This window comes from Balaenoptera physalus (genome assembly GCF_965194825.1).
Source record: "Balaenoptera physalus genome assembly, chromosome: 14".
Lineage (NCBI taxonomy): Eukaryota > Metazoa > Chordata > Mammalia > Artiodactyla > Balaenopteridae > Balaenoptera > Balaenoptera physalus.
Genome location: NC_138893.1, coordinates 8,742,927 through 8,768,425, shown reverse-complemented (window position 1 = coordinate 8,768,425; position 25,499 = coordinate 8,742,927). Strand labels below are relative to the sequence as shown.

The window sequence follows — 25,499 nt, the reverse complement described above, 5'->3', positions numbered from 1 at the left end:
GCAAGCGGGGGCCACTCCTCATCGTGGTGCGTGGGCCTCTCACTATCGCGGCCTCTCCCGTTGCGGAGCACAGGCTCCAGACGCGCAGGCTCAGTAGCCGTGGCTCACGGGCCTAGTTGCTCCGCGGCATGTGGGATCTTCCCAGACCAGGGCTCGAACCCGTGTCCCCTGCATTGGCAGGCAGATTCTCAACCACTGCGCCACCAGGGAAGCCCCATGTATTACTTTTATAATTAAAAAAATAGGTAACAGAAATGTGTAATGCTAGATAATTGATAATGAAAGGAAAAGTTAATATATTCATCCCAGTTGAGTTAAAAAATAGAATGTGTCAGAGCATGTAAAGAGAATCTTTTTCAATATATACATGGTAGTTTTAATAATGGTTGTTTCGGGTGAATAGAACTATGAGAGATTTTGTGGCTTAAATGTTCCTTTGACCACTCTTGATAATCTGTTTTTATTGTAGTGAGTACTGATTTCATGATCAGGAAAAAAATAGTGAATAAAATCTTATGTTGACTGAAGAACCAACTGACGCCAGTAGTTTTTATTGAAGTCGGTGTAATCATAAGATAGGTAGACGTATACGTAAGTGTATATTTCACCTTGGCTGGAGAAGTGTCAGATCGGCAGCAGTACTTGGAGTTCAGTGTGATATTTATATCTCATTGTCCCTCTTTACCCAGCTATCAGAAAGTTTGCTCCAAGTATCATTAACTTCAAATTTATTAAGCCTCCTCCCCATTCTTGCAAAAAGGTAGACAGTAGGTTCTTTCATGAGGTTATGTGTGAAATCTTCTTCTTTTACTTCAGCAGGTTTATTTAGCATGGAGAGAAAAGGGAGAAGGTGGGAATGATAATCTGTAACAGTTTAAAAATTTGACATGGATATATTTAATATGTGTTTAAGTGGAGAATGACAAAAGCAGATTTATGAGCCTGCCATCTGGAAGACCTAAGGATCTATTATAGACACCGATATTCATAGTTTGAAACGCATCACTGTGGCATGCTTTCATACATCTTTTCTGACATCCACACAATTAATCTACAGGAGGCTTGCAAGCCAGGATGATTTTCTGAAGATGTCCTGAGAAATGCTCTTTGGCAAATTCTCCCTATGATTACTCATGTTATGAAAATTCGAAGTATGAAACAAACAGGATAGACAGCTAATCTTTTAGGATGGGAGAAGTTACCAGTTTCTGAGTCCTTAATAAAATTGGCACGAGACAGATTAACAGGAGAAAAAGAAGTAGATTTTAATTCATGCCCATGGAGGTCATAGAAATGAGACCTAAGAAGTGGCCAAAGCAGGCAGCTTTTATACTTTTTAGACAAAGAGACAATAAATTTGTGAGGAATTGACAGGACAAAGAAAATTGGGTTTTGAGTGCCCAATTAATGAAGAATCTAAGCAGAGTTTGGGCTTTGGGTTGTCAATTATGGAAGTAACAGGGTGTGTTTACAAAGGCTTCTTGGCCCAGACTCCCTGTTTCTGGTGGTAAGCTTATCCTTATACCTCCAGATGCAGGGAATATGAATGAATCTTTCATGTGAGAGATTTATTTCCTGCTTTCAGGGAGACAGAAAGGAGGGTCAGAGTGTCCCTCTTGCTTTGGCCATTTCTTAAGTAACTTTAATTCAAAATACTCAATAATGCCATAGAGGCACATTTTGGGGCAGCCTACCTGGGAACCCACAGACTACACTCTTAAATTCTTCAACAACATTCTGAGGGTTTTTTTGTTTGTTTTTGTTTTTTATGGTTTTCAAGATTTAGGAGTGTTCACTTATTAATCTGAATATTATAAATATCTTTCTGGATTCTAGTTCTCTTGCCTCCTCATTTGTCTGTGCTGTTTAAGGCCTATTCACTTAGTATTTCTAGGCTTTGAAAGTAAACTCCAAGAGGAAACATAGTTTGTTTTCCTGTATGTCTCCAACACCTACAACAGTGCCTGATACGAAGCAGGTAATCAGTATTTAAAATTTATTTTAAAAGTGAGAGTTATCTTGGCAGTCCCTATATCTCAGTCCATCTGTAATTTTCTGATTCTGTTAATATTTTGAGAAATTTTGAGTCAGAGTTTAAAACACGAAAGCATGAAGACATGGGGATGTTATGATACTAGTAAGAAATACAGAATAGAGTATTTTTAACAGTAATGATTTTTCAATTAAGTGCCAATATTACTTGCATTTCGTATTCTGATTGATAAAAGTTTAAGGATTTAATGAGTTACTCAGCACCAGAAGAAGTTTGGTTCACTGAACTAGCACTTCCATCATATGCACTTAGTTCAAAATGTGTTTATAGTATTTAAATTGGGACTTCCCTGGTGGTGCAGTGGTTAAGAATCCGCCTGCCAACGCAGGAGACACGGGTTCGAGCCCTGGTCCGGGAAGATCCCACATGCTGCAGAGCAACTAAGCCTGTGCACCACAACTACTGAGCCTGTGCTCTAGAGCCCTCAAGCCACAACTACTGAGCCGACGCACCACAACTACTGAAGCCCGTGTGCCTAGAGCCTGTGCTCCACAACAAGAGAAGCCACCGCAATGAGAAGCCCGTGCACCGCATTGAAGAGTAGCCCCTGACACGGCAACTAAAGAAAGCCCCGCGTGCAGCAATGAAGACCCAATGTGACCATAAATAAATAAATAAATTTATTTTAAAAAATATATAAATAAAGTTTGCACTTAACCACCGATGTTATTCCATAAGAGACTGGATACTATTTATTCCTTAAGAAATAACATACCTTCTAAGTTTCAGGCAATGTGCAAAAGTGTAGTAAGACAGAGCGTCAGCTCTAAAGGAGCTTCGAATATGCTAGAAGAAGACCTGCAAACCATTGTATTATATTCACACTTTTTTCAAGCTTGTATTTGCAGGGCCAACCGTAGTGGCTGATGCATTAACGTTAATATTTCTTAAATAAATGAGGAAAAATAGTATGGCGGGTGAAAGGTCTTAACTTTCTTCCAGGCCAATTAGGCAGCAATAACAGAGTATTTTAAGGTATAGCATGCATGAAGCTACATTTGTCTTGAGTTTGTTTCTGTACATTGAGGTACAATGTAAAGCTGCCATTGTTCTTTGGCCATGAGAGTGGCGCTCCGAGCCATCTGATAGCTAATGCCACTGTCAGTATTAATGGCATTGTTTTCCTTTCTCTTTTTAAAAAGAAAGTAACCTTATTGTGTTCTTTAACTTAAAAATGAATACATCTTCATGATAAAAAACTTAGATAATTGACCAAAAAAAGAAGGTAGAAACAACTTTTAAATGTAACCACCCATTTTGGTGTATAAGCTTTAAAAAATATTTCTTTTACTCTAAATATAACATTAAGTACACGTAAAACATTTCACACACCCACGTGCATACATAAACAATAGCAAATCCCTGCTAGTGGACATTAGTTGTGGCCTGATCCCCCTGAAGGTTTAGTTGACTTGGTCCACGTTCCAGTTTGATGGACTGGGGCGGACTTAAGATTTCCCTTTGATATCTGTACACTTAGGGGCATTATTTGGTTACACTGTCTCCCACTTGCATGCTTCTTCCTTATTATCTGATGTTTATCTGAGGTTACGTAATATCTTGCAGCAGATCATCACCTCCTCACTGGTTCGTACAAACTTCCATTCTTATCCAGGCTTTGTGAGTTATTTGTTTGCTTGTTTATTTATTTTACAGAATTTATTGTGGCTTCAGAGGGTCCCTGTGCAGAATCGTGTCACAGAGGGTGACCCTTTTTCCTCCCAGCTCCATTCATTCCTTCTCCCCACCCCCCATTTTAGAATAAGAAAATTTCCCCTTTGGACCCGGGGAGAGCTCTCCCACCCTTATCAGTGTTCCTCAAGGTCTCTTTCTATCCCAGGAACTTATCATGATCTATTTCTCAAAAAGTCAGCTCATTCTCTAAGAAATATTCTAAAAAACGCCATTTCTCCATTCTGTGCACATGCATATCGAGTATATACATTTACTTCACCAAAATGGGATCGCAGTCTCAATATTCTTTTATAGCATTTGTTTCCACTGACTTCTGTATTGTGGACATCTTTCCTCGGCAGTGACTATAAACCTTCATCAGGCTTTAGTGGATGTACTCCACCCTACTGAAGGGATGTGTCATCATTTATTTAGCCCACACTCAAGCTGTTTCCAGTGCTTTGCTATTATAAATAGTGTTAGGATGAGCTTTCTTGTATTTCTCTGTATATTTTTCCATTACTTCAGAAACTCAGCTGATTTTTTCATGGGTAACTTGCTGAATTATAATAAGTCACACACTCTGTTTATTTGGGAAACATACTCTGCACGTGCACACACATGCACACACACATTCATAATGTTCAGGAGGCATTCTGTTTGAGTTTAATTTTCTTTTGATTAGAAGTACATACAGAGTCTATTGAGATCATCATCTGTTTCATGTGACTTATTAACAGATTTCCTAATACATTTCTGTCTCACTGGAGTAATGAAGCCCCACTTGAGTTAATGCTGCTAATGCACTGCTGAATATGGTTTGTAAATACCATCCTTGTATAAGACTTTGGGATCTGCTTTCATAGGTAAGAGTTCCCTCTAGTTTTCCTTTTGTTGAAAAAAATTTATTGGAGTCTAGTTGATTTAAAATATTGTGTTAGTTTCTGCTGTACAGCAGAGTGAATCAGTTATACATATACATATATCCCCTCTTTTTTAGATTCTTTTCCCATTCCCTCTAGTTTTTCTTACATGCATACTCTCTTTGGTAGGCACTGATATCAAAGTTATACTGTCTTTGTAAAAAAGTAGGGAGGTTTTCTTACTTTCTTTACTTTGGAACAGTTTATTATAGAAATGACTTAATTCTTGAATGTAAAAAAAAGTTTTTGGTCTTTGACATACTTCTCAATATTACTCATGGTTTGTTACTCTATTTAGATTTTCTTCTTTGGTCAATTCTGGTGAAAAAAAATATATTTGGAGGCCATCCTCTTTCCTAAATGTTCAAAAATTCCAGTACAGAGATATATAAAGTGGCTGTGTTTATAATTCCTTTTTCTTCTTAACTTTGTTCTTTTTCTCTTTTTTTCTTGATTAATGTCATTGGTATTTAGCTTATATTTAAAAAGAATCCTTGACTATATTGATCAATCATATTTCAATTTATTACATAGATCACTTCTACTATTTCTAACATATTAATTTCTGCTTTTATTGCTCTCTATTTTTCCTATTCTAATGTTTTTGATATTCTTTTTGTATATTTTGAAAGGAGTGTTTAGTTAACATTTTTCACCCTGTTACTTAGCAATTAAAGTGTTTAGTCTATTTTTCCTTAGGTTTTGACCATCGACCATTGATTTTATAAGTTAGCATTGCTATTTTTGATGTTTACTAGATATTCTAAAATTGTGGTATTGATTCCCTCATTGACTAAAAAATTATTTAGGAGAGAGTTTAAATTTTTATGTAGGTTTTATTTTTGTTTCTGCTTTTCTTACTAATTTCAAATTTCATTACATTGTTGTCAGAGAACATAGTCTGTACCCCATTTCTGTTTGTAGTAAGTTTGATGAAGTTTTCTTTGTGGCTTACTGTATGATTTTCTTAAACATTCCATGGTTTATTAAAAGGGTTTGTTTGTGTGTTATTAGTTTCTTCAAGAATTACCTTATCTCTAACATTTGACCTCTAGAAAATAGTTAATATCTTTAATTTTAAAAACCAGAAGTCAAAATTAAAGGAGTGGGTTAAATTTTAAACAAATGAAACTCTATAAAGATTCAAAAACTTCACCGTATACTTTCCCCCAGTTGCTGCTGTTCTAAGTCAGGAACAGATGTTCCTACAGGTTAAGATTAGAAGTCCCACTGAGCATATAGGACTCCTCATTCCTCTACTACACCTCATCCTTGACACACTTGTCCCTCTGTGTGTGTGTGTGTGTGTGTAGCTGGTTCTTCTTGGTCCCAGAGCTGGAAGAGAGCCTAAGTAATTGAATACATCACCTTGTAATATTTGTACAAATGTTATGGGGGCTCCATTCACAAAAGAGCTTTTCTCATGCAGTTGCAAGAACTGAAGCCTCCCTGTCTTTTCTGTCGTTATTTCTTTTCTTACTTTCAGGCCAACTTTTTGGGGGAGGAAAGAGGAAATGTGAAGGAAATCTTTAAGTTTAATTGAACTCTGTTGCTACAGGGTCTCCTTTGTTTTGCTCTTAACAAGGAGATGAGCAGGTGGTATTCTCAAACTTCAGTTCTTCAAACTGTTCCCTAGCACTACCAGATTTTAAATAGTGATTTTTCTTACAGCAACATCTTTTTCACATGAAACATATTTTTTTATATAAAAACCTCATCAGCCCTTTATAAACAGTTATACAGTTTCTGAACAATCTTATGGGTGTAAGAGTAGAATTTACATAAAATACTTACCACATTTGCTTTGAAAGAAGTGAATGATTTAGAAACAATAAAAGTTTTAAATTGAGTATATCAGTGGGGTTGAAAGAGATCCTAAGGGTCACATAGGAATTTCATGTAAGATGGGTTCTTTGGTCAAAGAAGTGTAGAAAACACTAGGTTAAGCAAAGTTAGAATAGATGACTTTATTGCAAGGGTTAGTTCTTAGAGTCTTTAATGTGCCTTGTGAATCTCTAAATGGAAAGAAGAGATACAGGGGGAAAAATGGTTTTCAAACTTACTAGCCATCTGCCCTCCCACCCTCTTTTTCCTGTAACATTTAATGATATCTCTTTGCGTGTCTGTTATAGTTACCAGTTCTATCCCCTAGTATTTTGTGCCACATTTTCTGGTAAACTGATGTTATCTTAACTTCTTCATTATATAGGTGAGAAAATTGAGCTCTAGGGGAATTAAATAATGTAGTCTCACAGCTCGTTAAAAGAAAGGAGTATTAGAATCCAAGTGAGGAAACTCCCAGGACACTGGTTTTTCCATTACCCTTCATTATGACTTTCCAATATAAAATGTTACTTTCTCAAAATATAGTCCTTCTAATAAGCAGTAGTTTTTTCAGTCTCCATTAATAAATATCAGTTCTTTATTTAATGTCTCAATTTTTGTGTATGTATATATGTGTGTATTTGTATGTGTTTTAGGTATAAAATAAAGGTATTTTGTTTTTGATCCAACATTTTATGGCTACCATTAGCTTACTTTGGTTTTGAACTAGAGAATCACGTAACTGTGAAATCTACTTTTTGTTTTGCAGCGGCTCTAATTAGAGGAAATCGTAAAAACTGTGCTCAATTTTCTGGCTCCCTCGACTGGTTAATCAGCCGATTGGAAAGACTGGAAGCTTCTTCTGGTATGTTTTCCACTATCTCCTTTTTATGATATATTATTCCTGTTTTTTTTTTTTCTATTTTATGTCCCTTAAGACATTAAAAACTGAGATTCAGTGCAATATAAACGTTTTCCTTTTACTAGGTTAGAAAGTTTACTGATTGCTAAAATCATTGGTATTTTCATTAGTTATTTCTGAAAAGCAGTCTGACCGTATCTTCGTTTACATTTTAAAAAGAACGAAGTTCGGAAAGCCGCTGAAGAGCCAGAATTCCCATTACTTTTCAAATCAATTATTCCTAATGTACTAATACATTAGTACATTACAGTACCATACATATAAAAGGATTGGTTTGGGTGAATTGTTTTTGTTCTTTAGTTTAAGTGAATTGAATTTGAAAAAAAAGGATTGGTTTGGAATTCACATTTTTAACTTGTCTTCAAATGATTATGTGGACAGATTTGGAAAAAAAATTAGTTTTCCAAATCATGTAGCACAATAGTTTGTTTTAAAGGGATTTAATAAATACCAGTAAACAGTCTGCATCATTGTAAAATAGTTAAAGGCAATAAATCTGATACATCTGTTTCTAACAGGTATGTTACATTTACATTGTTGTGGAGATGTACCTGTGCTTACCAGGCCTGCCTGAACTCTGGCACCGCAGATTGCCTCAGGGACACCCCAAACTGAATCTGTTGCTCCTCCATCTGTTTGCATAGTGTTCCATTAGCTGCCCTTCTATAGCACTACTGCCCATTTCTGTTATTTATTTTTCCTGTCCATCTCCTACGTTAGTAGTGAACTCCTTGAAGGTAGGGCCTCGGTTTTATTGATCTTTGTATTCTCTGGACCTACCATACCATCTGGCACTTAGTAGGGGCTTAATAGTATTTGTTGATTGAATGAATGACAGTTTGAATTCACTAAATAATATACCTGTCAATACAGAAATAATTCCATGATTTTTCATGATAAAGACCCACTCAGGGACAGGTTTGTTGGAACTGAATGGATAGAGAGGTAGAAGAACAGATAGCTATGATCAAAGGAGGTTACTTTTAAGTCACAGAGTGAAATTTCAAAGTTCAAGATTCAGGAACTTAAATCTAAGTTAAGAGAAATTTGAGTAACAATGAGTTCTGAGGCATTCCTGGATTGTTGGGTGGCAAAAATAGAAAAGGAGATTGTTGAAGTAAAAAAGGTGCAAGAATTATGAGACAGGGGCTTTCAGGGTATCACAGCATGAATGAGATGACTATGAATCAATATGGAATATATTCAATAAGGAAAAACTGAATAGCTAATAGGAGGAAGTGATCAAATAGTAGTAAGATGATGGCAGGGATTGCAAAATGGATAAATTCTTGGTTCAAAGCATCTAGAATTGTTGGCAAGCTCCAGTAGATACAAGAAGTATGCTGGTCTCTTTCCCTGGCCCAGGGAGTATCTGGAAAAAGAAAGGAACAGAGCAACCTTCAGGATGCAGTATGAATTCTGGACAAATCAGCTGCTTCACTTTTAAAAAAATGCACAACAAAAAAAGCTCAAAGGAAAAGAGAAGAGAGAGAGAGAAGGAAAGAACAGAGCAGAGCATCCTTTAAGCTTGTTACCGGACCAAACTTGGGTTCGCTCACTGGCGTGCAGTAAAGCCAGTCTACCGACACTGGGTTGTGGTGAAGGAAAGTGCAGCGTTTATTGCAGGACACCAAGCCAGGAGAATGGGCAGCTCACACTCAAAAGACTCGAGCTTCCCAATGGCTTTCAGGGAAGACATTGTGAGGGAGGGGGCTGCAGGGTGTGTGATCAACTCATGCACAGGTCTCGGATTGGTTGGCATCAAGGTGAAGTTTCAAGCATCATCAACCTTCTGGTTTCAAACACTGTTGAGTGTATGCGCTTGCCGTCAGCAATTTTCATCTGGTTGGGGTCTGCTTCCTATAAAAACAATCTAGGAATGTGTGTCGGACCTTTATCTGTATATTTCAGGGAACTGGGAGTTTGGTGATTCTGCTATGTGGCAGATGTATAGTCTAAATTGTTACTAGTTTCCGGGCCCAAGGCTGTTCTTTGTTTCTGCATCTTCACATTTCCTAATCTTTAACTCTTGAGCCAGCCTTTTGAGACTTAAGGGAGGCCTGAGAGACGAAAGCAAAAGCCTTTTACTTCAAAGGACAGGAACACGGAGGCTTTCATATGGTTTCAAGCTCAGCTACACAGAGTCCAATGTTTACAGTCTTCAGTTTAGTCAGTTATAGGCACAGTTCCACTGGCTACAAATCGCTACTTGCTATGATCATTTCCCAATCCAGGTGTTGGTCGCAGGCATTTCTACTTAAAATAGAAGGCCTGTGCCCTGAGAGAGCAGGGTGAAAGTCAACAGTAGGAAGGACCCTTAGAGAATGCTTCACCTAACATTCTCACTTTGGAGGAAGAAAATTGAGGCATAGAACCTTGAAACGACTGCTTTGGGATGCTAGAATTAATTTTTATAGCCAAGATGAAAACTAGCTCCCTCACATCAGGCTTGAAATATGTTCACTCTACCTTGTAGCCTCCTAGTTTTTAAGTATCTAAAATTTTTTTCACAGAACAGGTTTCTCTGCTGTAGTTACATTTATTCTTTTAGTGAACTGCGTTTTTTCCCCTGGAGGAAGTAGAATGTTGCTTAGTTTTTAAAAGAGACAGTAACAATAAGGACATGCATATATATGTATATGCACACACAGAAATAATATAAATGTATTTCAATCATGCTGTATTGTTTACTGAGTGCTTCCATATGCATCATCTTAGTTTCTCTCTATCTGGGATTGCTGAATACACACTCTCCTCTGCTTGTCAATCTCCCAGCTGTACGAGTAGCTTCTGTGTCTGTATATGAGCAGCAGAGCAGAGCTGGGGGTCTACGAGCTCTCAGTTGCCTTCAGAAAAGGGCAATGGACAAAACTCAAAATAAACTGGTTTAAACTTAAGTAGAAATCTGATGAAGACATGAAAAGAGTCAGCAAAAGGATGTGTTAGTGAAAAAGCTTACCTTAGTTTGGGTTCCACCAGAAGTAGACCTTGAGACAAGGGTCGAAGGGCAAGTTTATTTGGGGCGTGAGTGGACATGAGCCAAGGTAGAGAAGGGGCCAGAGAGGGTGCGTTGATAAGCAGGTTACCGCCGTGGGAATCTGGAGCTACTTGGGGTTGGGGTGATTCTGCGGACCCATGCCTCAGAGTTATCCCACCTGAGGGGCGAGGGGGGTTGGAGTGTTAATAACCAGCTTCTCTTCTGTCATTGGTTGGAGCTGCTCCCTGGAGACGTTAGTTCTGGGGCTCCTCCGGCTACCACTGTGGTCACAACAAATCTCGAAGCAAAGAAATGCAGACGCTGGCAGTTGGAAATCAGGCAGTGTTCACTGAATGGAGAGGATGAGAGTCTGACCAGGGCCCTGGCAGCGTCTGCTCTTTCATTATATGATATAAAGAGGCAGCTGATTTTTTTGTTCACGTTCTGCATTATCTAAAGTTGACCAGTATCGCTACTGCATAAAGCCTTCTTAGAATATCTGATCAGTTTTTAAGAGCAACCACTATGAATTTCTTGTGGAGGAGGGGAGATAAATCGGACATTGGCCCAGACTTCATGTGTGACTATGTCTCTGGGTCAAATTTAATTGAAAAGACAAAAGACTTGTATGAGCAAGTACACTGATTGAGTTGATGTATTTCTGAAGGCTGGGTGTTTCTTTAGGATGTTCTTAACCCTTGAAATAGTTTTTGAGCATTTCAAGAGATGGCTAGGGACTTCCCTGGTGGTCCAGTGGTTAAGACTCCACGATCCCAATGCAGGGGGCCTGGGTTCGATCCCTGGTCAGGGAACTAGATCCCACATGCCACAACTAAGACCTGGTGCAGCCAAATAAATACATAAATAAATATTAAAAAAAAAAAAAAGAGATGGCTAAGAACAGTCCGCTGGTCAGGAGGCTGCATATTTTTTCTAAGTCTTATTTTTTACACAGTCTATTCCCTTAGATAGTTTTGCAGGGATCAAAATGGCCTTCTTAGGGATTCCTGCCAATTCCTCCCACTCTTAGCAAGTGCCATGAATGAAGTTCCATCTGGGGTTAAGCAGGATAAGGGGCTTTGAGTGGTCATGAATTGCCAAAGCTTTGCGCTCATGTCCAATCCAGCTTTTGCTACCTGGAAACATGATAGTTTAAAGCTTCCAAAGGTGGCACAACTATTTCTTGCAAAGCATAAGCTCATCATTTTTCAAAGGGAAAAATTTGTAACCAGTGGAATAATCTGTCCCAGAATCTTGTGTGTAGGAACCTCTTCCACCTTAGTATCTACTTAGGTATGAGCAATTAAGTTAGGAAGAATATGAGTTCACAGGATATTATATGAGATCCACTGTTAGGGATGCAGAAATCATAGCTAACCTTTTTAAGTGATACCAACAATTCAAACAGCACTAATGCTAACAGAGAAAGGGACAGTGTTCTAGGAGATAGCCATGGAGAAGACAACTTTAGCTCTTGATTGAAAGCTTTTGATTTTGCAGAAAGTCAGCTGTGTTAAACCCAGGAGTTTATGTACCTGGACCTTATAAGAAGCACTAAATCAGAATCATGATGATATTGGAGACCTTTTAAAGAAAATCTTTTATGATAGCTGTTGGGATGAATATGTGTTTGACTCTGTAACCCCACACCATAATCATCCATTTGCATCCAGAGATTCACCTAGAGCACATTACAGTGATTGGTGTATTTAATAATGATCTTGGGTCATCAGGATATGTAAATTATATTTAATTCTGATGGGTCACTTAAGACCGGGAAGCAGAGAATACGTTTTTCAAAAATATCCCCTCTGAATGTTTGAAATCATGTATTAGAAATTAAAGGTTACTAATTTAATAGTTAGCTAAGGGGCTTCCCTGGTGGCATAGTGGTTAAGAATCCACCTGCCAATGTAGGGGACACGGGTTCGAGCCCTGGTCCGGGAAGATCCCACGTGCCGCAGAGCAACTAAGCCCGTGCGCCACAACTACTGAGCCTGCGCTCTAGAGCCCGCGAGCCACAACTGCTGAGCCCGCGTGCCACAACTACTGAAGCCCGCACACCTAGAGCCCGTGCTCCACAACAAGAGAAGCCACCGCAAGGAGAAGCCCGCGCACCGCAACGAAGAGTAGCCCCCACTCGCGGCAACTAGAGAAAGCCCATGCGCGGTGACGAAGACCCAGTGCAGCCCAAAAAAAAAAAAAAAAAAAAAAAAGAATAAAATAAATAAATTAAAAAAAATAATAGTTAGCTAAGACCCTTGTCAAAATTACTCACTTTTGAATGATGCTAGAAAACTTAGTATACAGCCATACTTCTTCCTTTCTCAGTAAAGCGTTAAGTTGTAGCTGGAAAGAAAAAAGAGGGGACAGAGATCCGGATTTGGAGGGCCTCCTGTATTTTGAAATATCTCACCAGCAGTGTGAAAAATGAAGAAAGAATTCCCCCAAAGTCAAGTCCAAATGAATGAGAACATTCTTTTCTGAATGCAAACATGATCCAAGTCGCTAGGTTATCCAAAATCTGTGTCCTTTCCAGAATGCTTTTCTAAAAACCCATGTGTGGGATTGATGGCAAATTACATTTCTAGAAAATGGTTCTTGAAAAAGATCTTCAACTATCTCATATTTGAGACAAAAAATTTAGTGTTTTGCAACATAGAATTGATTTTATAATCATTTTCCGTAGTTACCATTTAGCCACATCACTAATTTCTGGCAGTAGGCATTAAAGTGTGAAGGATACCAGAATTATCCAGGCTGAGAGCATCCCTGGCTTTTATAGAGAGATGGCTTTTGTAGGCCAGGGCTTTAAACCCCAGAAAGGAGTATAATATACAGAGGTGGTCTCCCTAGGCTTTAATTAACCAGTCACCTGAATATTTAGATGAGAGACATGCGAAAGGTTGATTGCCCAAGGGCAGGGGTCAGTTGGTACCTGTTTTGGTCACTTCCCTGACCTTGGAGGGCTGTAGTGCTCTCCTGACATTACTCCACACTGGCCCCAGTGGCCTGGGCTGCTGCTGCCGATTTTGCAGCCAAGGGCAAGCCGTTGTTTTATGGCAGCCTTACACTTGTCTCGCCTGTCCTGGGTGCCTGGTCTCCATCCACGCTGCAGCTGCCACCTCCCACCAATTCGCGAGAGCCTTTGTCTCCCAGGGGTTTTCTTGGGCGGTTCCTGGAATTCATGTTTCCATCCTGCTTCCTTAGATTCTCCACGGTTGGTTTGCAGATGGGAGCGCTCCCCACTTTTACTTATTGTATTTTTCTCTGCACACAGCCCTTTAGGGTGGCATTCTACAAAATCCTGGTTAGCGAGTGGAATAAAAGAGGAAGTCTTGTCTCAGAGAAACTATATTATCCAGGGAGGGCTCACTTGAGAAAAGCTGCTTATTAAAAACAAAACCACAGTGATCTCTGCATTTCACCTGGTCGGTTTCTAGTCCTCTTCAGGTACTAAACTTCTGTCTCATTGTCATAGACAGAACTGACGTTTCAGCGCTTTTTCGTTTTTTTCAAAAATTTTATCGAAGTATAATTGATTTACATCAGCTCTTCTGCTTTGCTGCTGGTAGATGACTGTTTAATGCCAGTGTCTCGTCTGTTTGAGTTTTGCTCATGCCATTCTGGTTATTAAATATTCTTTAGCGTCATCTTTGGTGAAGTAATTACACTGTGTCACTTGCAGTATGGCTCTATTTCATGCTCTTCCCCTTCATGGTAGACCCCCCTCTGGTGGGGGGAAGCAAATGATTATGTGCAATTGTAGTCTTCTAATACCATGAGGGAGAATAATAGCCTTTTCATATAAATAGACCAGCTCAGTTGACAGAGATTTGTAGAATTTCTGAGGTGGAAGTGATTTTGGGGGGTATCCTAACCTGGCTAGCCTTCTTGGGCATCACCGCACTGTGTCCCCTCTTTCATTTGCTCTCTTGAATCACATTACACAATGCAGTTTAGAAGTGAATGATCTAAAATACTACTCTCCACCACGTGACTAAGTATTTTGAAGTTCTCTGCCAGTACTTTCTGATGTTCTCTGGTCTGGAGCAGTTGCTTACCCTCCTAAAACTATATCATATCCACTTTTAAACAGCATTTTTAAGCTGTTCTCTTCTCCGTGCATATTGATATATCTCAGGACTGCATACCATTCTGCACTTAACACCCTATCTGAAATTGTGGTTTTTCATTAAATGATGTATCGTGTAACTTTTCTCCTTCCCCTTTTTTCACACTTGCCAAGTATCAGAATTAGTTTATTCTATCCCTTTGTATTTGTTTCTTTTGTGCTTATCGGAAAGAATGCCCCTGACTTGTCCTCATGCTGCAAGAGAACTTTCAAAATTGACGTAAAGCTCAGGCAGATGCTATGATCATTTTACATTTCTGCCCAAAATAATTTTCTCAATAAATATTTGCTGCTTTGAGGCAAGTATCTTTTTGAAGAGTTGATTAATCTGTATTTCTCTTGTCCTGGAGAAATCCATCTTGAAGATGCCGAAATGTGTAGCTCTTCTAAATATTTATTTAAAAGCCATTAGAGCAGTTAATTATATCTGCCAGAATTTCTATAGATACTAATATTTCACAGAGAGACACAGTTGTTGGATTTGTATACATTTTAATGACTGCATTGTGTGGCCAAGGAAATCTTAATTTAGGGCACTGTGCTGAGAATGTCATATGTATTATTTCACTGGATTCCCCCAGTAACCCTATAAGTTATGTTCCATTATAATTTCCATTTTATAAATGAAGAATCTGAGGATAAGAAGCTCAGAGGTAATTTTTTTAAGATCGAAGAAAGTAATGGAGTTAGAATTGAACTTGCATGGTCTGTAAACTTGACAAGAGCAGGGCTTGTATCAATTTTTGCTCTGCACTTTACTCATACCCAGGACCTAACACTGAGAATGGCCCATTTTATGTACTCAGTGATAAATGAACAAATAAATGAAAAAAAAAATAGCAAGATAAGACTGTCTTAAAGTATTGATGATGTCTTGTCTGGCACTCAGCACTTCATAGGCCTTGAGACATGACAATTTATACAAACATATATTTATATAGCATAAAATTTCTAACATTATTATTTAACTCTGTTGTATCATAAACTGCCTTTAATTGACATTTTCTTTTCTTCTTTTAGCTGTCCTTTAACTTCTGTAGTTTGTCTATCTTTTATAAATCATTGCTCCCTAAACTGAAGGCAGCAAACCATCAGAGGCCTAACTAAGGCAGGATGGTACATTATAATTACATTACTCATTTTATGTGTTTTATTTCAACTAATTTACCATGGGAAACTTTTGACTCATGTTCATCTTGTCTTCCAAGAAAATGCCCTAGGTCCAACTTTTTTGTTTTTCTTGCTAAGGCATTCCTAATATTCTACCTTTCTGTATATGAATAACAGTGCAACAATACCTTTACCTTGACTAACTTCCATTTTTATTAATTTTCCTCTCATTTTCCTATTTTTGTCAAGTTCTGTTATATTTTAATCTCATTCCTGTCACTTTTCTCTCCCTCTCAGCTTTATGTTAGCTCAGGATTTAATGAGACCATTTTCTTCTCTAGCCTCAAAACCATTATTATAAATTATAAGTATATGCCATTATGTGTTTTCCTAATTTGGCTTGTGACCATATCTCTTAAGATCATTATTTTTAAGCCTTTATATATTTTAATATTGATGTCAATTTAATTCATTTTTCTTTCTCTATTTGAGTGAGATACAGAAACCCTATTTAGGGTGACTCCTATTTATTTCACAAGTTAGCCCTCTGTTATGGAAAGAAAGCAAAATTTGTATTACTTCTTTTTTCTTTTCTCCCTCTCTATTTGTTTTAAAAAGTGAAAAAAATAAATTTAGCAGTTCATCTCATACTGAAACTGAAATGGTTCCTTGAATTCAAATTTATACCCATACAACGGTATAATAACAAATTATTCCTGTCTCAGCGCTTCGATCTGTAACCTGCAAAATTCACTGTAAATGTTAAAAAAGATGTGTTGTAATTATGCTAAATACTGGTTCATTATTCAACTCCTGCTATTTGTTCTGGGTGAGGGCCAACTGAGCTCCCAACCAGTTCAAACTAGACGTTTCTGCCATTTCTAGTTCCATGTTCGTGCCCACCCATGAAAGAAGGATGGCTTGGATGGGATATGTGAGTTGTGACTTGTTGGCAGTTTAGTTTAAAGTAGTGGAACAAAACAGCAGATGTGTGTCTCTATGGAACCCTCTCAGATGCACAGGCCCAGGTACAAATGCAGCCCTTTACACCTGTCATATTCTTTCTTTCATGGCTTCACATTTGGTGTGTACCCCAAAAACTCCCAGACTCCTCGGACGTTTAGTCAACATGGCGCTAGCTGGACTTGTCTTCTGCTCTCTCTAACCAGTGATTATTTGCATATTTTTCTTTTCTCATAATGGTAATAATATCATGAGAAGGGATTCCTGTCCACCAGGAGTGCTTTATGCCTTATTTTAGCATTCTAAGGTGGTAAGGCTACTTGGTTAATCTTTCACTGTATTTTTGGCCCAACAGTCCTGCTGTCTCAAGAAAGAAAAATTTTCTACAGTTGAGTCTACTTGCCCTTCTTGCTCTCTTACCGCAGTCCGGATATACTACCTTAACTAATTTTATTTTAATAACTAACCTTTATTTCATTTCTTCCTGCTGATCAATAAATATTTTCCCTGAATTTTTCTTCTAATCAGTGTTGTCCATTCGGCATTTCCCTACCTTTCCCTGTTTTTTAATTTTTAGCCTCTGTTTAAAAAGAAGCATATTTATAATGTTTCCCTGTTGATCCTTTTTATTTCACTTTATTTGTCTTTTATGTTATTTTGTTACAACCATAAAATAATAGCAGGTGATCATATAGCACTGCTCGGATCCAGGCCCTGTTCTAAATGCTTTCCACATATTCTCACAACAGACCCCCAGGGTGGGCACCATTATTGTCCCCATTTTAGAGACGGGGACACTGGAGCATAGAGAGGTTAAGTAATGTGCCTAAAATCTGCCAGGACTAAAATCTGGGCACGTTGCCTTTAGACTGTGTTTGTAAACAGTACATAAAATAGCAGAATAATAACAGTATCTCATTATTATATTTCCTCATTAAGCCTTGTAAATATTGAGTAGACCAGTCCCTCTGTTAAAAGCATGACAGTCTACTGCATATCTTGTTAATGCATCCGGAAACTATCTCCCGTAACCTCTATGGATAGCTTTGGTCTGCTTATTTCACGTTTGTGCGTTTTCATGTTTTCTTTTCTGTCATTTCCCGGTGTCTTTCCCCCAGTCTTTTTACTTGTTGTGTCACTTTGTTTAAATTTCATTACCCAGGGCAAAAATAGAAATTTCCTTATTTCCTTTTGCCTTCAGTGAGCCCTGGGGACGCTAATAATAAGGTCTGACCAAAATGTTGCAAAAAATCTTAACTCCTAGAAAGAGAGAAGAGAAAAAAGCAGCCTGTGGTTGGAATAATTTGGAATTCCTGGTTTCTCTAATTATAACTGTCACTGATCCTGCAGTGGATACCACCCTTCTGCGTGTCTTGCATGTGCCCTGTCCCCAGTGTTTCCGTAACTAGGGAGCAGTGTGATTCACACCAGTCAGCGCCCAGGTTGAAGCCTTCCTGTTTGCTCACCACTAGCTTAGCCCAAGGGGTTTCCATGTTGAAATCTTCAGCTGAGGCCATGGACTTCTTCTGGAGTTGCTTGCAGTAGAGATGTAAGTGATAATTCCTTTGTCTCAAATCTGAATCACACCCATGTTACCCCTAATGCATTGGGAACTAGGTTCCATCTAAACCTCCATCTACCTCAGTGTTCTGGGATTATTTTAATTTTGTTTTATTTTGCAAAACTCTTGTGACCATAGGTGAGAAAATAATGTCCTGGGGGGATTGACATTGTGCTTCCCAGGTCAGTTGGTTCTCCTTGTTGTCCTGTGACGACACTGGGAGCACAAGTACCATGGCTTGCTCTAGCTCCTCATTGGCCTTCTATGCTGAGTGGCTCCAAGTCTGATTTTATTCACTCCTTCTCTCAAGTGGACGAGGTTCACCAGGGAGCTTGTGCCTACTTGGTCTGAGGTGAAATCCCCAGACTAGATTCCTCCTGGTAGGTAAAGTCAGACCAAATACAGCACTTCTGCTCTGTGGCTTGTTTCCAGTTTTTCCATACAGACCCTCGACAAATTTTATCCAACCGCGGACAGCCCTGGGCATGACCCGTGAATAGAAAATAGCACAGTCAACTTTGATCCCAGATGGAGAGCTTCCCCAGTTTTGGAAGCCAGGAAACAAATGTGTAAGTCTATCGATAAAAAGCAAACTGGGCCATTGTACTTTGATTACAGAAAACAAGGTGAGGAACATTCTCTACCATCCCAGCACTTGGATGCTCCCATTACCATTAAATTTTTTCCAGCCATTTTGTTATATCCTCAGAGATTTTTCTTGCTCATGAGAATATAAATAATTCAGAAAGTTACAGCCATTCAAGTTTTCAGGCAAATAGCTGAATGTTGCTTGTATTATACGTATAATGCCTTGCTCCTCAGTTTTGCATTAGGCACAGTTAAGCCAGTGCCTGCCCTTAAGGGCTCATTGTCTCATGGGAGATTGAAATGAAAGTAAATAATTTTAATAAAATGTGATCAATACTGCAAAGAAGGAATAATTCATCCCCGGACGTTAGTAAAGACTCACCAAATGAGGTGACTTTTTGCCTTAGCAAGATGGTTCAGATTTTGCAGTCTCAGAAAAGGAAAGTGTGTTTAAATCTGAGATTAATATGTGCGAAGGGTTGAAGGTGAGAAAGATCCTACAAGCTCCACCAGGGCTTTGCAGGCCTTGTTTACTGCTCATCTCCATTGCTTGGAACAGTGCCTGGTAGGTACTTAATAAATATTTATGATTAATATTTAAGTAAAAGTATGTATTAATCATTCTTTGTAGGAGGAAGTGGTGGGAATTGAGGCAATAAAGGAAGGTTAAACCATCTAGAAGAGGGACTGACATGCTTTTAATGTATTGTTGAATTTGTTTTGGTTATATTTTGTTGAGGATTTTTACATCTGTGTTCATCAGGGATATTGACCTGCAATTTTCTTTTCTTGTGGTGTCCTTGTCTGTTTTTGGTATCACAGTAATGCTGGCCTTATAAAATGAGTTCGGAAGTGTTCCCTTCTCTTCTGTTTTTTGGAAGAGATTGAGAAGGATTATATTAATTCTTCTTTAAATGTTAGGTAGAATTCATCAGTGAAACCAACTGGTCCTGGACTTGTGTTTGTTGGGAGGTTTTTGGTTACTAATTCAATCTTCTTACTATTAATCAGTCTACTCACAATTTGTTTCTTCATAATTCAGTTTTGGTGCATTTTATGTTTCTAAGAATTCATTTTTTTAGCATATTTCCCAATTTGTTTCTGTGGTATCAGTTGTAACATCTCCTCTTTCATTTCTGATTTTATTTATTTGAGTCCCTTCTCTTTTTCTCTTGGTGAGTCTAGCTAAAGGTTTGTCTGTTTTTTTCATCTTTTCCAAAAGCCAGCTTTTAGTTAAATTGACTTTCTCTGTTGTCTTTTAGTCTCTATTTCATTGATTTCCACTTTGATCTTTGTTATTTTCTACCTTGTACTAACTTGGGCTTTGTTTCTTCTTTTTCTAGTTTGTTGAAGTGTAAAGTTAAGTGGTTTATTTGAGATTTTTCTCATTATAGGCATTTATCACTGTGAATTTCCCTCTTAGAACTGCCTTTGCTGCATCCCATAAGTTTTGGTATGTTGTATTTCCATTTTCATTTGCTGCTCTCTTTTTTGCTTTTTCTTTTGATTTCCTCTTTGACCCACTGGTTGTTGAGTAGCCTGTTGTTTGATCTCCACATATTTGTGAATATTCCAGTTTTCTTCTTGTAGCTAATTTCTAGTTTCATACCATTGTGGTCAGAAATGATGCTTGATATGATTTTAATCTTCTTAAATTTATTAAGACTTGTTTTGTGGCCCAGCATATTATCTATCCTGGAGAATGCTCCACGTGTGCTTGAGAAGAATGTGTATTCTGTTTCTTTTTGTTGGAATGTTCTGTATATGTTAGTTCAGTTCATCTGGTCTAGTGTGTCGTTTAAGGGCAATTTTCCTTACTGCTTTTCTGTCTGGATGATCTCTCCATTGATGAAACTGGGCCATTAAAGTCTCCTACTATTATTGTACTACTATCTGTTTCTCCCTTTAGGTCTGTTTATATTTGCTTTATATGTTCAGTTGCTCCTATGTTGGGTGCATAAATATGTACGAACATTATATCTTCTTGTTGGATTGACCCCTTTATCATTATATAATGACCTTCTTTGTCTCTTATTACAGTCTTTGTCTTAAAGTGTATTTTGTCTGCTATATGTATAGATATCCCAGCTTTCTTTGGTCTCCATTTGTCTGAAATCTCTTTTTCCATCTGTTCTCTTTGAGTGTGTGTGTGTCCTTACATCTGAAGTGAGTCTCTTGCAGGCAGCATATAGATGGGTTGGTTTCTTTATTTTTAGAGAGTATGCCAAGACCTGTCAGCACCTCAAAGAGGAGGATCTCAGAACCTAGATTCAGGCTGATTGAAAGCCAGACCCTCAGGCAGCAGCCTTTAAAATATGCAAATAATACCTCATTCAGGGGAAGACTGGGAGATGGGCATTTCTGTCTGCTCTCTCAGTGTCAAATCCTGGGGTGATAGCTAGGTAAGAACTGCTTCTTTCTTTGCTACTGTCCCATTGAAGCCTTGAACATAAGCCCCACTGGCACCAGAGCCAAGCTGTCAAGGGATGTGTCCTTTGGTTCACAGCCATAAGAGCTGGTGCGTCAGACACGTACGCAAGCTCCTTTCTCAGAGACACCGATGATCTGGGGTCTCGAGACGTGTGCCAGGCCAGAAACCTTCCCCTCCAGCCAAAGCTCCAAGACAGCAAATAGGCCTTTTTACAGAAAATTGGGGGTGGGTTTCAGTTGGCTCTGTCTATTCGGCGCCCTGGGCAGGGTGTTATGCTTTCATGGAACACACGAGCACAGGCCCTGCTGGCCATCACAGCCAGGTGATGAAGGGGCGTCCCTGTGCATCAGGGCACTAGATGTAAAACTGGGGCACCAGTCATGCACAGAAGCTCCCTCTAGGAGATACCCACGAGCTGAAGCAAGTCAGTTGGGGAGCACAAAGGTGGTGCCCGCCGACCTCCATCTCTGGAGAGAATTTCAGTTGGTCCCCAGATTTGTGTTAAATTAGATGCCTGCCCCTCAGGCCAAAGCTTTAAGGTAAGCACATAAGCCTTTTACAGAAAGACTGGGTACTTTTGGCTGCCTCTGTGCTGGGCCCTGGGGTAGGTGAGTTCCTGCTGCCCCTTTAGGGACTTTTTCTCAATTTGCTACAGCCTCATGGGTCTTGTGGATGCAAACCCCATTGGCTTTCAAAGCTAGATGTTTTGTGGGCTTGCTCTCAGGTGCAGGTCTTAAAGTAGGGGTGCCAGATATAGGGTTCCAAACCCTTTGCTACTCAGGGAGAAGCTCGGGGTTGTGAGTTACTTGCCGATTGTGGGTTGCTGCTTGGGAGTGGGGTTTATAGCAAGATTGTGTCTCAGCCTCTCCTACCTGATTCAATGTGGGTTTTTTTGTTGTGTTTGCCTGATGTATAGGATTCACTCAATTAAGTTTTGAGTTTCTTTCAGAGGAAATTGTTCCATATATACATGGAGATATGGTGTATTCTCGGGAGGAGTTGAGTTTAGAATCCGCCAATGTCACTACCTTGAACCAGGACCTAGAAATGTTTCTTACTGTAAGAGTTAGGTGTGCTCATATCATAGAGTGTATGTAGGATTGGAATAGAAGTACAGTTGACCCTTGAACAACACAGGGTTCGGGGGTGCCGACTCTCTGGGCTGTTGAAAATCCATGTATATCTTTACAGTTGGCTCTGTATCCACAGTTCCACATCCACGGATTGAAAAACTGTGGATCACGTAGCACTCTGGTATGTATTTAGTGAAAAAAAAAATCCGTGTGTAAGTGGACTTGTGCAGTTCAAACCCATGTTGTTCAAGGGTCTCCCTCATAGTCGAGCAATAACTAGCACTAACATCCTGATGTAATAACTTCTGGTGTTTTTATTAGGACTTCAACTATGTAAATAAGTATACATAGTTGCAGTCCTAATATATATACAATTTTGTATTTATTCTTAAAAGTTTACATTATGCATTATGCATTTCTGTGTTATTATTAAAATTTCATGAATCATTTCCATAAATTTATTAAACTTATCAAAATGTTTTGTCTTACTAGTTTGGGTGGGTTTTTATTTTTTATTTTACACTTTGTAGCATGTTCATAATTCTTTCATTCCGGTAATCCTGTTATGATCTACCAAGCTTTACAACTTTTCTTTGAGAATCTGACCATAAGTGTTACGTACTGTTGCCATTCCTGGGTCTTACTCAGTGAATTTAAATTTTAAATGTCAAATCATCTTTAGTAAACTATTGCCACTTAATATTAAGCACTGTTTCTCTGTCTCATTTTTTTTACCTAAGTGTTTGAGGCATATATCAGTATAATTTAAATATACACATGAAGCAGTTTAGCTAGTTTTTATTTTTGAAAATGTCTCTTTTGGTGTTTCCAATTGTTTTCCTTTAGGAATTTCTTGCTATAAAAAGTAAAAGCAGTTTATTTGCAGTTTATTCCAACAGTTAAAATTAAAAATAGTTTTCTCTGACTTTTTATTGTCAACATTAGAGGCAGTAGTTCTTTTCATCTAGGTGTTTATTTGTTGGCTCTGACCTGGCCCCACTGAAAAAAAAATTTAATGTTAAACCCAAAACTCTGAAACCCTTCCATTAGAATAGGCTGAATATGAGAAAAATCAGAGATTTATTTTCACATTGCCATTCTTGCATTTTGTGATACGTGCTGTTCTTTCCAAAAATCTAGTCTTTAATCTTTTCTGATATATTTAGGTTTATGAATGAAAGCTGTGGGCTTTCGTGAATGTTTATTTACACGAAGGATTTATTTTTCTTGATCTTCTACTTGTTTTTTTCTTAATGATTATGTTTTATAGCAGAGATTGGCAAACTCTTTCTGTAAAAGGCCAGATAGTAAATATTTTCGGTTCTGGGACTATCGGACTTTGTTGCTGCAGCCGCTCAGCTCTGCCTTTTTAATGCAAGAGCACCATTTGTATTATTTTGTATATTTCTCTTGTTTTGGAGACTAAGAAACATTTTCTACTATAAACCTCCAGGAAAGTGAAATGAGCTCCATTAGTTAGGATGCACTGCTGCAGGGTCATACTTTTAGTTCCAAGAAGATATGTGAACAAACGTGCGTGTAAACACAGTACAACTTTATTTATAAACATAGGCAGCCACGTGTTCTATAGTAATAAGTAATAGGGAGGAAACAAAAAAACAAAAACATCAGGATAACATATGACTAATCTATTAAAAATGCTTTTCCCGGGACTTCCCTGGCGGTCCAGTGGTTAAGACTCTGCGCTTCCACTGCAGAGAGCGTGGGTTCCACCCCTGGTCAGGGAACTGAGATCCCACATGCCGCACGGTACAGCCAAAAAAAAAAAATGCTGTTCCCTTTCTGTTATTTTAGTTTCTTTTAGCTTGGAATGATGGAGTTTATTTTGTTGCTTACCTTTTTAATAATAGCAGAAATAGTTTCCATACCCTTATATAAAAATCTAATTTATCCACCAGCTTGTTGTATTATTATTTTCTGCCCTCTTTGATTTTTAACAGGCACGGATTGTTGGAATACAGCAACAGATTTTGAACCACACCAAAAATTAACTTACCTTTTGGGGTATTTTTTCATTGAATATGCATTTATATTTCAAAAAATTAAGTCATTGGTGAAGAAATTAGTATTAACAGCCCTTGTCTTGGTTTGGATCAAGTGTCAGTTGTGACAGTAATAGTGAATTACTTCTATACTCTACCATTTGTAAACCTGAGCACTTTACATTTCTTTTGCAAGAAAGTGATCTCCATTTGGAATGAATAAACCTATCTACAAGGTTCCTCTGGGACCCTTCACAATACTCTTAGAGATGTCAGACAGTAGCTCTCAGACAGAGATCACACTTTCTAAGTGTTATGTCTAATTGCTACAAATGAACTACATTCTCACTGTTGACAAGGCAGGCTTGCTCTGAAAAAATAAATATACATGTACCCATTTAGCTTTTCAAGTTCACACTAAAAATTCTGATAATGAGACTTATTTTCTAATTTCTGTTTTAGACTTTAAGAGAAGATGTATTCCATTTTATCTTCTCTGATAGCTAATACCTAAAAATATTACCCTTCTTTTTCAGGTTTTGTATATTGTATATTTCTATTTATTTTTGTGTTAACTTGTATATTTCTCTTGCTCTGCAAACCAAGAAACATTTTGTGCTATAAACCTCCAGGAGAATGTAATGATCTCCATGGGTTAGGATGCATTATTGCAGGGTTATGCTTTCAGTGTCCAGAAGCTTCGTAAGCTGGCCCTAACCTACGTGTCCCATCCCCTAGTGGCTTTTGTACCCCAGGCGCATGAGGTATGCCCCCCATTCAAGACTTCACTCAGCACTTTACCACCATCTTTTCCTGTCTGGAAAATGGCCATGAATGAGTTCTCTGTGGCCCCACTTAAATGTCGCTTTCTTTCATTTCTCTGCAGGCAGAATTACCTGCTTACTCAGCTGAACACTGTATCTTTGCCTTGTCCTCACTCGACATCATCTTTGGTTATCAGCCCTGCATTCCAAACACCACCTGTCCCCTATCACAGGTGCCCTGTGACAAATGCATTGAGCACATAAGAATTATGTTATGTTCAGTCAACACCTGAATAAACACATAGAGAAGAGGAAAGCCACTGATCATTGTAGCTTGGTTAATCATATTTTTCCCCTTTCTTTGTTTTCTCTTCAGGTATTCTTGAAGTTTTACACTGTGTGTTAGTAGAAAGTCCAGAAGCTCTCAATATTATTAAAGAAGGCCATATTAAATCCATTATCTCACTTTTAGACAAGCATGGAAGAAATCACAAGGTA

At 38.4% G+C, this 25,499-nt stretch overlaps 1 protein-coding gene and 1 long non-coding RNA gene across 8 annotated transcripts in view; one reads left to right on the top strand and one right to left on the bottom strand.

The window, feature by feature from the left end:
• The window catches only part of RYR2 (ryanodine receptor 2), a 732,481-nt gene that overhangs the window by 384,612 nt on the left and 322,370 nt on the right, over window positions 1–25,499 (top strand). For all 7 annotated transcript variants that reach the window (XM_082425485.1, XM_082425482.1, XM_082425483.1 and 4 more), the window contains 2 exons: window positions 7,244–7,339; window positions 25,378–25,496. In XM_082425485.1, coding sequence (XP_082281611.1) covers window positions 7,244–7,339; window positions 25,378–25,496 — 215 coding nt within the window. The remainder of the gene's footprint in view (window positions 1–7,243; window positions 7,340–25,377; window positions 25,497–25,499) is intronic.
• The window catches only part of LOC309643169, a 241,475-nt gene that overhangs the window by 115,600 nt on the left and 100,376 nt on the right, over window positions 1–25,499 (bottom strand). The window lies entirely within an intron of this gene.